The following is a 13,126-nucleotide window of genomic DNA, read 5'->3' as shown; positions in this document are numbered from 1 at the left end:
CTTATTAGCTTGTTGCTGATCATGGTATTGAATTATCCATGGATTGGTATGATATACAAACACACATTTATATACTATATTAATATGTTTTTGTGTGTACGTATGTGCGAATGTGTGTGTGGTGTGTGTAATTATTAATATATATAATATATATATATTATATATAATAATATATATATATATATATATATATATATATATATATATATATATATATATATAGAATCATCTACTGTTCATACTTTAGTTCTTAGTGCGTCTTTTAGTAATGTGATTGCTAGCCACAGCCCTTTTCCTACCCGAGACGCTACTCGTCACCGTGTATTGCAGGTCTTATAGGTAAAACTCCCTGAAATACTTCCTCGTGGGGTCAATCCCTATAGTGTCTCGCTTTGTACACGTGCACACATGCACACAAAACTCATTGTTTCTCATTTATATGCGTTTATATTTGTTTTGTTATTTTTATCATAAGGTTAAGCTATCGTCTAATCTTTCGAGCCAGTCTCTCGTATTTGTTTCTCCAACTTTGCTGTTATGTTATTTCTTCCTTAATTCAACCTATTATCGTTCGTTCCCTAATTCCATCTGCTCCTCCCATTCATGAATATCTCTTTTCTTCACCTCCTGCTCAGATCTCTCTGGAAAACCACTTTCCCTCGCTTATGAAAATGCCTCTCCTACGATATTGCAAAGCAATCTGTTGTTCCCCTCCCATCCATTAAGCTGTCTCTTTCTTTCTGTCGGTCTCTTCTTCTCTTTTTAGCTTTGATAAGGGAAATGTTAGCGATGTTATTCCTTTTGTAACTTCCCTATTGATCATCCAGTAATCTCTCTCTCTCTCTCTCTCTCTCTCTCTCTCTCTCTCTCTCTCTCTCTCTCTCTCAAAATATTTATCTGTCTAATAATTATTAGCCTCCACCCTTTACTTCGTTTAAAGTGGAAGGTAAGTTGATGAAAGAGTTTAATGCCTTCCCGTTTCCTTATTGGTGTGTGTGTGTGTGTGTGTGTGTGTGTTTAAGGAAAAACTTGTTTTTATGAGACTAAAATTAATCTGGTTGATATAATCGTTTCGCCGTTATCCTTCCGATTTTGTTTTGTGATCTATGAACCTCTCAAACAAGGCCTTCGTGCCTAGAGACGATATTATCATACGAAGACGTCACTTTCATTGTACATCTATCATCATCAGAGGGAATCGGCCACTCGCCGGCAAAAGGCCTTTTATCTGTTGCTATTTTCAGATGAAGGAAGCAATTTCCTTGACGTAAAGCTGTAGTTTTTACTGAAAAGATATTGATTGGCTTTACCTCTTGGACTAATGCCATAGGGACTGAGGATTCCATAAGCAAATAAATTGCCCCTCAATTAGATGCAGATTAGCCCTTTGCGGAAGACAAATCGTACACATCTTTGCTCGTCGGCCAGTCATTAGTGGAAACGCATAGGTGGCTTGTGTAAGATGTTCTGTTTCTAAATTTAGCGTATATTAATGTGCATAATATCTTACCATAAACTACCTTATTAGCATATCATTCACGTTGTTTGATTTTGGCTAATAAGACAATATATCTCCCAATGATAGTGATGATTATTCTTTTTACTTAACAATGGGTTGTATATAGTAATTATAACTAGAAACGATTACGGAAAAACTGGTTGAGTCTCAATCTGCCCCAACATGTTTGCAGTGAAGTGGTTTGAATGGTTATACTAATAAAGGGTTTAGAGATAAGCACTGACTTATTGATAAACGCCAATCTGGAATTGTTTTAAGTGTTGCTGAAGAGTGGGTGTTAAACGTTCGGCATATATCAAGTAGCATTCAGACTATTTTTAGTGTGTAACTCACATGAAAGTTTAGCCTATTTCATAAGACGAATGAAGATTTATTAAATTGAAATTATATCACTTAAAAGATTGAAAATTATTGGCTGGCATTCAAATGAGTAATTATTATTTTTTTTTTTTTTTTTTTGCCTAGGAAAGAAATGAAGGTCTTGAAATTCCTTATTTAAGATGTTCATCATAGTAATGGGACAGCAGCTAAATCTGTAATAACAAGAAAATTGACAGCTTAACGAAATCAATTGGAAATAGGTAGCTGTAAATTTCTGGTTATAAAGGAATATTTAAAGTTGCTTCATGAAGACGAGAAACAAAGATGAATAGACTTTTAAATAGAATATGTATCTCGATAGACTTAATTTTTATTTATGAAGTGTACTGACAGAATTAAGTTGATGACTTGATTTATCATAAAAGTAAAGGTCTAGAATTACTGGAAACCCTGGTTAGTCATTCTTCCTCCTCGTATTTTCCAGAGAACTTTTAATTTTGAAGCTAATTGCACTGAACTACCTTTTCGTTATAATTTTGTTTTTTGCTTGTATTTGATTATATTATCACGGATGATTGAACTAGGTTTTTTTTAAATCTATAACGTCATTGGTATTCGTCATCAGTCTACGTTTAACGAGTGAATGTTAGTCGGAGTCGATAACTGAGTATATTTCTTCTTTTAAGAATCCAAAGGGTTTGTAGAGCATCAAACAATCAAGCGCACGCTCTAATGAATGAGAAGGAAATGAAAGCAAGAGCACAGTGGAAAGGGATGGAAAACATCTCTAGAGTTACAAATTTCTCTTAACCAGTAACAGTCTTAAATCTGTCATTCCCAGTAAACCTTGTTTACTCGGGGGGACTTAAAGAAAACACATTATTCATTTTGTTTGTTATCGTTTTAGAAGTTCCTCAAAATGGAGCTGAAGCAGACAAACAAACACACTCATACACTCATGAAAACATACAGTAATGTATTAACTACGCGGCAACTCATCGGATATTTTTATTCATAAAATCTGCACCTCAGTTTTTGAAGAATAGAATTAAGCCTTACAAGCACCTCAAATAATTCCATCAGTTTATTTTTGTACGGGCGAAGATGAAACTCTTATAGACAATCGGTAACACTAAAAGGTATCAGGCCTATCTGAAACGATTATAGATGATTCATGACTACCACTGTTGGCGTTGATTATTCTGGGGATAAATTAGAATCATTTTCACTTATATTAAACCCATTACTCTCAAATGGATCGATTTTCATTAGGGCCGAATATTGGTTTACGCATAAATCGCACCAGACCTTAATTTCAGAACGACGTGGCCATATTTCATCTTTCTTTTAATCTTTTCTTTGCTAAACTTACACATTCTTCACAGTCTTACCAGCTTTTAGCTACTATGGATTTTTATTTGCCCTATATATTGTATTAATAACATAAAGTTCCAAAGTTTATTTATCAATTCTGCATTGGTCTGTAATATATATATATATATATATATATATATATATATAATATATATATATATATATATATATATATATATAATATATATATATATATATATATATATATATATATACAGACCAATTGATATATGAACTTTTTAACCTATTATTTTAAATATATATTTATATTTACATATGTGTGAGTGTGCGTGTGCTGTGTGATTGTGTGTCTGTGTTTGCATATATCTTACTATACATGTAATATAAACAAATATCAAGTTAGAAACGGAGACTGTACATTTTATGACCCATGACAAAGTTTACTTTTTTTGAGGGCATTGAGGATATTGTAGACTTAATGTTGAATCAAAAGAAGCAAAAATTAAAAAGAAAAAAGAAAAGCGTGAATACTACCTGGGCGAGAGGTAAATAAAAAGAGACAAAGGTTAATGTCTCGATGACAAGTGAATGGGGTGAGGCTGACCAATAATGTCTTGGCAAGGAAGTATCATGACAGGTGAAATGGGACTAAAGGTCGAAGATTGATCGTCTGACGCAATCTACATACCACTCAGTTGGGTCTGATGTGAAATGATGGTCACATCCAGTATATCAATAAACTCTAGTACTAATCATATGGCATACACGAACACTTGTACTGTCGCATACAGTACTTTTCGTATATCTCATATATATCGGTATGTAAATGTCTGTAGTATGTGAAATAATTGCATTTGACGATTGATTGATTGATTATTTGGGTCTTGCTTGCGTCGCAACGACGAAGTTATTGACCCCGTACATTTGACAAATTATTGAAATTATGCACTATATATAATATATATATATATATATATATATATATATATATATATGTTATATTTTCTGTGTGGGTATATATATATATATATATATATATATAATATATATATATATATATGATGTATGTATGTATATACAGTTGTGCGTGTTTTTTCTTATACAGACAAATAATTTCATTAATACGAGTCCACTTTGATTACTGGAGGATTTATTAATTGCAGTCTGTCCAATTGTAACTGTCTTAATTCATGACAATTATGTTTTAGAGAATGAAAATTGGTTATATATATGTATATGTATACATATACATATATATGTATGTTATTGTCTGTTATAAACAAACGAGTTTATTTGAATTCATGATTAGACATAAGGGTTTACTGACGAATATTTATATTTATTGTAGGTGTTCATCAAAAACAATATCTGAGCAATTATTCGAGAAATTCCCGTATGGCTGTATTGAAAACAAAACGCTAAAGTGAACAGAAGCATCCTAGTGCGTTTGGGTTAGGGGTGTGGTGAACATTATGTTTGGATTCTTCAAAAGTAAAGGAAAAGACAAAGTCGCTTCTAAGGAACGATCTACTGACTCTTCAAAAGAAAAAAAGAAAGACAAAAGTAGCAAGGAAGACAAAAACAAAGATGTGAATGACAGCATTACTCTCAGAAACAAAGAAGACAAATTGTCATCTTCAAGGACCTCTATCTTTCGCAGAAGTAAGTCTATTGAGAGAGCAAAGGAAAAAGATTGTGAAGGACCTGCTAAAAAAAGAAGCAAGAATCTTGATCCCCGAAAATCTGGTGAATGGGATGACAGCAGCAGTCAGGATGCATCTGTGCGCTCCTCTGCGGCAACTGACGAGGACAGCAGTATTGATGGTTCTGGGCAAAGAACAGACTTGCCTACAAACAATGTTCTCACCAAGACTAGGATTTCTAGCAGCCCTGACCCTTATCGGCTCACTGAACATGGTCAGACAGATAATATTAGTAAAGGGATGACTGGCGGGAGTATTGCTGGAAATGAGAAAATACTATCAGGACAATCTGCTGAAGCTACTGCAGAAGTTAGTGAATCAGTAATGGCTGAAAATAATATGCCATCTCTCATTGCATCAACTGCTTCTGCCTCACAGGCTACCACAGATCAAGCAGAAAGCAAATGGAATATAAACAAGATAACCACATCTGCCTTTTCTCCACCAAGAAAATCCAGTGAAACTTCTACATCTTTGGCAATGAAACCTCCATTGAATCCACGTTTTGTTGGACCAAGGGGACCTTTGGCATCATCAGGTTTCTCTCTAGCTTCTAGCCCAACGAATATAAACCAAGATTCTGATGATAGTCTTTCTTTGCACTCACCAGGAATTGTTACACCACCATCATCACCTGGTCCATCTGGTATTCAAGGAATTCCTCCGTATCCTATTGTTACCGGTCCATCTTCAAGACCTACATCACCAGATGGAAGAGCTTCCATGCTTTCAACCCCTTCAAGCTCCACTTCAAGCCTCACTAGCCTTACATCCAGACCCATATCGCCCTCTGGTCGACGTACACCACCAGGGCCTCGAATGGGTACAGGGGGAAGATTATCTTCATCACCTACTGCAGGCCGTAAGACTGTGAGAACAAACATCAAAACTAATCCTGTAATGGGTTCACGTAGAGGTGGTTCCCAGTCTCCTATAAACCCAGTAGCTTCTGGACCCAACTCTACAGAAATTCCGTTCATGGACGGAGACAAATTGGCCACTCCTCCATCATCTCCTGTTAATGTAAGACATGAATCACAAGTTGTCAAAGAAAATTTAAATGATGCCGAAAAAAATTCTTCCATACCTGTAACACCCTTGGTTTCACAGTCTGATAGATCTCTAATAACCGTGAATTCACCAGGTAAGGCTAGAGTTGCACCTCCTCCGCTCCCAGCAACGAAAGTGTGTTTTCCCGTTGAGCCAAAATTCGAAATGAGCAAGCAGGGATCAAGAAGTTCTTCCCCAACTACTGGGAAATCTCGTCATTCCATATCCTCAGTGCATTCCCTGGAATCAATACCAGAAAATGATAGTGATAGCCAAGCGTCGGCTAACAATACATTGGAGAAAAATAGACCGACTTCCCCACTGAGTTGTAAGCCTCCCAGTACCCATGCTGTCTTGAGAGAAAATAAAATCAATAGCAAACCCACAGGCTACTCAACCAGGCATTCAGCTCCTGAAGCATCTTCCTGTGATCGTCATCGTTATACAGCCTCTATGCATAAGAGATCGTTTTCTCTTACTCCAGTGACAGAGGAAAAACTCCTGCCAACAGCTGTTGCTTTAGCTTCAGATATTGATAATTCTACAAGTGGAGTAAATGAAAAGCAAAGCCAGGTAAAAAAGAAAGCTGCAGTTGGAGGCATAGCAGCTCTTTCTTCGCTATCTACACAAAAAGCAAATAGTACAAGTGATAAAACTGGGTTAAGTGAATGCAACAAAAATATTTCTCCTGATCACTGCAGTAGGAGAAAGCAACATAATAGTAGATATGGAAAATATAAGCAGGCAAACCTTGACCTTCCTCAAACAGCTAATTCTGATTTTCCAGTGGATGATGCTGCTACCCTGGAAAGAGATGAAACAGTATTACATGGAAAAGTTTCTTTTTCCAAAGGAAATGAAGATAGGCTAGAAATGGCCACAGTTGACATGGTATCTGAAGAAGTTTACGAGAAAAATTTTAGTGATTCTGTGAACAGACAAAGTATGTCTAATTTTAGTCAGGATGGAAGTCCATCAGAGAGAGCGACTCATGTTGTTTTCCGAATACCTCTAAAGAGTAATTCTTGTTCTAACTGTCATGAATTGGAGAAAAGAGTGTCTGTTGAGGTTCTTTCTGGGAAAGAGGCAAAAGAAGTTAAGCGACCAGAAAAGCATTATCACAGAAAAAGACCAAGATCGGTGTCAACATCCCGAGAGCTGAAAAGAGAGAGAATCTCTGAATACTTCCAGAGAAAACGCTCTTCGTCTACTGGGCCAGAAGGAGAGCCAGAGGAACATTTATCTATTTCAGTGACAGAGAAGCAAAAAGATAGAGATAGCAAAAGTGATATCGACTCCAGTTGTGATGAGGCACAGGTTGTGATTATTCCATGGCGCTGTAGGTCTAGAAGTCATTCGAGAGCACGAGAGTTACCAGGATCTGAAAATAATGAAAAATTAAAAGATCCCACAGTATCAAGAGCACAAAGTTATTCTAGCGTAAGGGACTCGACAGATTCTAATCCTGGCAAAGACTATAAGAGCATGGCTAACAATACGGACTCCAAAATAGATTGTGACTCAAGGACTCGAAGTCGCACGAGATCTAGGTGTTTAACGGGGTCTAAGCCAGATTCAGCACTTTCAGACAGGTTGGCATCTGTGTCTTACAGTGATAACCATGAAATTAGTGACAGCACACAAATCCCACTTAGTGTGAAAACTGACAATATTGGCACCACAGCTGACTCTTCAAGTCATGTCCGCAAGCCAGCAAATTGTCAGTTAACCTCAAAGGACCCTGCAAGGAGAATGACAAGGTCTGTAACTCTAGGGGAACTCCCCAGAATAAATTTAATTTCGGACCAAGGGCCGCCATCTGACGACCAGATACGAGGCAGACGTGCTCTCTCATCTTCCAGAGTGAGAGAAACGTCTTCTGCTAAACAGGAAGAAGGAAAAGACCAGCCAGGTGTTAGAAGGCCTCCAAGAAGGAGGTCCCTCTCCACAAGTGGAAGACGATCAACAAACTCTGTTGAATATCCTGAGAATAAACATAAAATCCTAGTGACTGATACTGGTGTTGTAGACGCTAATCATTCCAGTAACATTTCTCAGAATGCGAGTGAACATTTGAACGGAATGAATGACCACAAACATTTTTCAAAACCGAGTGGTGATGAATGTTCTCTTGATGATAAAGGTTCAGATGTAAGAATTGAAGCCACTGTGAGAATAAGGAGGCGTTCCTCTCCAAGAGAGCTTGATAACTCTAACAAAACCAGTGGAAAAGTTGCAGAGGTTATAGATATATCAACAAAAACAGATGGGGGAGAAGAAGGAATCACGAGTTGTTCTCTGAGAAACAATGAATTATGTTGTAATGCCGGAGATGTGATTGAGAAAACCAAGTAAGAGCCACGTTTATTTTCAGCTTATTAGGATAAATTTAATGGCAAACAGACAAACATGTTTGATATTGTTTCGAACCTGCTATATTATTTTTCTTTGACCAAGGTAGCTAGCACTTCTGTCCACCATTTATATTCAATGATGTAAGCTTTCCAACTGAATTTGTGTTAAAGGTACCTTTTTTTCATTATTCAGGTTATTATGCGTATTCATGAAAAAGCAGTTAGTGACCGAAGCAGTTATGAAGTGCACATAGAAAGTGAAGCGTTATTCCAATGTAGGGGATGCATAAATTGTAAAAGTGCTTTACAAATTAAATGTATGCATAGTGTGAAGAGATAATAAAGAAAATATTGCTCATGGCGGTCTTTTCACGGCAGTTCACACGTACCAAATGTTGGTATAGTTTCCGATTTGATCTTAAATTAACTCCAGTGAATTCATGTTTGTCTCTTTATTTCATAAGTAGCATGTGATCGAAGCTTGGGGTAAGTTAAATGGAAGGCAGGACAAACAGGAGAATTTTTTAGACTTTGTATGTAAATAATATTTTAAATAGTTAACGCTTGAGAATTAAGAGTAAAGAATGGGAGTAGGCATTGTTGAGGCAGGTCTGAAGAAAGTATGAGAGGGGTTAAAACCCAGGATGATAGAGAGATCAAAATTATAATAGAATTATGGAAAAGTAGAAGTGGATGACTACAAAATAGGCAAAAATGAATGTTGTAAAAAAAGGTATTTAATTGTATGTATAAAAGATACCATTTGTAGACAATACATATTAATCAAAATTGGAAATGTTGACAACTGCAAAGGATGCAAAATTGTGTTGTTATATTACTAACAGCGTAATATGGTATATTTGTCTATTGTCTTTATTTTGACGAGAGTACAGCGTAAGATGTAGAAATGAATGCCACAAACTGTAATGAGAATTTTATTATTGAAAAAGTAGGCTTCTTTATATGTACATAAAATGACAAACAGATTCTATTATTTTATTAATCATTTTAAGGCTGCATTTGCCAGTGACAGTGGCGTTTCTTTTTTCGTGGATCCACGACGCGTAAAAGAAATATTTTACTTGCAGCATGCTGTGTATATATGCTTATATGTACCTATTTAGCATGATGGTAGCGGCAGAAGGATTAGTATTGATACTAGTTTTAGGTTTTCGATCTTCATGTGGTGCCTTTTGGTGATACTACCATATCTAAAATTACCGTCTATAATTACACTGACCGCAACTCTTATGGCACATTCTTGAATCTCAAATATGACCTCATCTTTCCTTAATTAAAACTATACAGAGTACCGTATATCTAAAACGGATGGTATAGATTAGAAAACGAGTGACAGTTGGAGAACTAATGTGTTTCTTTGCACCTTCAGAATGTAATACAAAATTCAAGTTTCATTACTAGGCATTTTATGCATCAGTAGGTGCTGCGCTATTTCTGGTAAATGTGCTGATGCTGGGTACAATATAAATAAGTAACGGTGTTATTTCGAAATCCAATTTTCCTGTTTCTTATCTTTAATCAAGTGCCGTATTTGCAATCAAATTTCCTTTCTTTAGTTTCTTTTTGCCCCATCTACGGACACTTCATTGTTCATGGTAATACAGTGAAAAGAAAGCAAGCTGAATTCTATGAATTTAAAGGTAATAACACAACTTGAAAATAAATATGTACTTGTGGCGAAGCGCTCTAAATCTCTGATCTTTCTCCTGACAGAAAGGAACTCGCGGCTCAGGAAGAGAGGTACCAGAAGCAGGTGGATCAGCTCACCCTCGCCCTAGCAGAGAAGCAGGAGGAAGTACGCGCCCTGACCCAGCGGCTGGAGGAACTTAATAGCATCAAGGAAAAACTCAAGGAATCAGAGCAGCTGCAGGTTAGGCTGGATGCCTTGCAAAAGGAACTCCGAGAAAAATCCGCGGCAATGGATAGTAAGTAACATTCCGTACGTTTCTGTAAAAAGTATTTATTAATGATTCCATTATCATATCATTTCGATGTGTTTATCGTTTTATCATTAATATAAAATTTTTTCAATCCTATGTTCCCTTTTAGGTTTCAGGAAAATTTAAAAGTATTTGTATTGAGCTAAAAACTTTTACTAATATTGATTTATTGAATGAATTATATAATAATGCGTATATCATTTTTATTATATATGTATATATATATATATATATATATATACATATATATATATATATATATTATGTGCATATCACACATTCTATATAATTGATTCATTAAATCAATATTAGTAAAAGTTTTTAACCCAATACAAATACTTGGAAATTTTCCTGAAACCTAAAAGGGAACATAGAATCAAATATATATATATATATATATATATATATATATATATATATATATATTATATATATATAGATATATACATTGATATATATTTATGTATGTATGTACATGCATATGTGTATATGTACATATATACCCGCAGCCTCCAGCAAGAGACCGACCGGAGCTCGATGGGGGTTTGGGGGCTGGTGGAAGTTAGACAAGTTAGTATCTAGTTACCAAAAAAAAACTCAATCGTACCCTTCTGAGACAAGCATTATATTAGATATGTACAGGATGGATAGTCAACTGTGGTTAGATATTCACTGTAGAGAAGGACATGGGATTAGCAACCACACCCGTAAACAAGTTAATAACCTCAAGAATCTGTCTTTCTTGAAGAAAAATGCTTCTATATATGCATATATATATGTGTGTGTGTATACACATAGATACAAGTGTAAATATATATTTATGTATGTATATTGCATTGAGAGGAACAGCCTCTCAGGAAATTGCCCTGGTGGCATTTGTAATATCTATGCAAACAATACGGGATTGATAGAGGTAACTAGTGCAATTCAGTGTGCATAAGTAACAATGTAATGCCAGTTTCTGCTTCTTTCGTAGACGGCACGGGTATTGGAATTAAGTCTCTCTCTCTCTCTCTCTCTCTCTCTCTCTCTCTCTCTCTCTCATATATACGCCTTTTCCGGGGTAGTTTTGCCTTAATGGCCCATTCTTTTATTCGCATTTTCTCACTAGAATTTCATCCATTAGCTTTACCTCTTTGTCCCTTTGAGGACTGTACTGAGGCAAGACCTTGATGGCGTCTCCCTGTCCAAGACTCTTTCATCTTCCTCAGACTTAGTTTTATTGTCTCCTTTTATGACAGACCCTTAAGTACTTCAGCCTGCACTCATGTGAAATCTTTTCTTCGCTTTCGAGTGTGCTTTAAGAATGTTGACACCCTGGTTCTGGGAACACATCCATCAATGAAGAGCCTTCGTTGATTTGGTAGAAAGTGTATAGGCTTTTGAAGTGAAGCCTATTTTATTTACAGAGAGATTACAAATAGCCCTCAGTGATTTCTTGAGGTTGTAAGCCTGGCAGTGTAAAGTGTGTGCGTGTTTGTCGAAACATAAATGAATCAGTTAATTATGAAGAAAAATAAATGTAAGATTTTGCGAAATTCTTAAAAGAGAGAGAGAGAGAGAGAGAGAGAGAGAGAGAGAGAGAGAGAGAGAGAGAGAGAGAGAGAGAGAGAGAGAGAGAGAGAGGACAGTGTTGGGCGGGCTCCAAACATTTCAGGAATCGTCCTTCCCTAACATTTCATGAAGAGTATTTAGTTGACATCCGCATTTCTCGACACAATAACAACCTTTTCGTCACGCGAACTTTGCCTTTTGCATAAGTCATGAGTTTTTCTATGATGCATGCATTTGATTTTCTTTGCTTCCTGATAATAAGTATGCTTTCAAGAGACGACTAGGCACTTGCTGTGCCATCATTATATTCAAGACAGCCTTGAATATTATCTTAACATTACCTGTCGCTTAGTTAACCGTGAGGCTTTTTTGTTTTTCACTTACTACAGTTTGTAATGATTATTTCGGAAACTCCATCTTCGTCTCATCCAGTTTCCTTTAAGCCTGCGTTGATCCTGATTTTTTTATTTTTTTTTTTTTTTTGTGAGCATAGGCCTTTTATGTCTCATGTTCCACCGGATGGTGGTCTTAGTGTTCTGAGACGAATGTTCTAGAACTTCGCTCAAGACATGATTTCTGCAGTAAGATGATACGGTTTATGTATACGTTTATATAAAAATTATAATAATATATACTGTCAGCAGATGATACAAGTTTTGTCCCATTCTCTCTCTCTCCACCACCAGTGTGAAATAAAGTTGCTGCTGTTCTTAACAGTTTTTGGAATGCACTCATGGTGCTGTAAGTACACGGAACATAACTCTTGTGTTGTTAGCTCCCAAATATTTGAAACGAAGGACTAGACTATGTTAATGAAGTGTGCAGTCACCTGGGGATAAGGTTGAATTCCATAAGACTGCGACAATAGTGATTTTTAGATCGCTTACCATGTTCCCATTCTGGGATATGCAGGGAGTTGCTGATACTGCAAAAGTGGTGTTGAATATTGTTATTTAAACATAATAATATTAACTTTATAACTTTAACAAAGTCACTGCTAAGAGTTACGATTAAATATACTCAGTTTTCTTTACTGAGCCTATTATGCACTTTATGTACTTTGGTTGTTTACTCAGCATTTAAAATTGGATTACTTCCATCAATACTATTAGATTAATTTAGTAAATATAGAGATTTAAATGTTCTTTCAAATCAGTAAAGAAATTAAGTTAGTGAGTGATAAAGAACCGTTTACCTGGCAACATTTTTTTCCGCGTGTCTAGGCCGACAGCATGTTTTTGGCGCTACTGTAGATTCAAGTAGCATGGAAGACGGGCGTATATTATACCCCGTTAACTTCGACTTCATAGTATAATTTGTTTGGTGTAG

The 13,126-nt window shown here is 36.1% G+C and overlaps 1 protein-coding gene across 13 annotated transcripts in view; it reads left to right on the top strand.

Moving 5' to 3' along the window:
- Nucleotides 1-13,126, top strand: part of LOC135208471 (trichohyalin-like) — a 555,144-nt gene that overhangs the window by 486,463 nt on the left and 55,555 nt on the right. For 7 of the 13 annotated variants that reach the window (XM_064240691.1, XM_064240696.1, XM_064240694.1 and 4 more), the window contains one exon: nt 10,017-10,228. In XM_064240691.1, the coding sequence (XP_064096761.1) occupies nt 10,017-10,228 (212 nt within the window). Of the gene's footprint in view, nt 1-4,523; nt 8,280-10,016; nt 10,229-13,126 lie in introns of all 13 variants that reach the window. The other 6 variants (XM_064240688.1, XM_064240686.1, XM_064240687.1 and 3 more) reach the window with 1 other exon arrangement.

This window comes from Macrobrachium nipponense, chromosome 35, assembly GCF_015104395.2.
Source record: "Macrobrachium nipponense isolate FS-2020 chromosome 35, ASM1510439v2, whole genome shotgun sequence".
Taxonomy (NCBI): domain Eukaryota; kingdom Metazoa; phylum Arthropoda; class Malacostraca; order Decapoda; family Palaemonidae; genus Macrobrachium; species Macrobrachium nipponense.
Note: the sequence above shows the minus strand (reverse complement) of the source record. Positions and strands in the feature narration are given on the sequence as shown.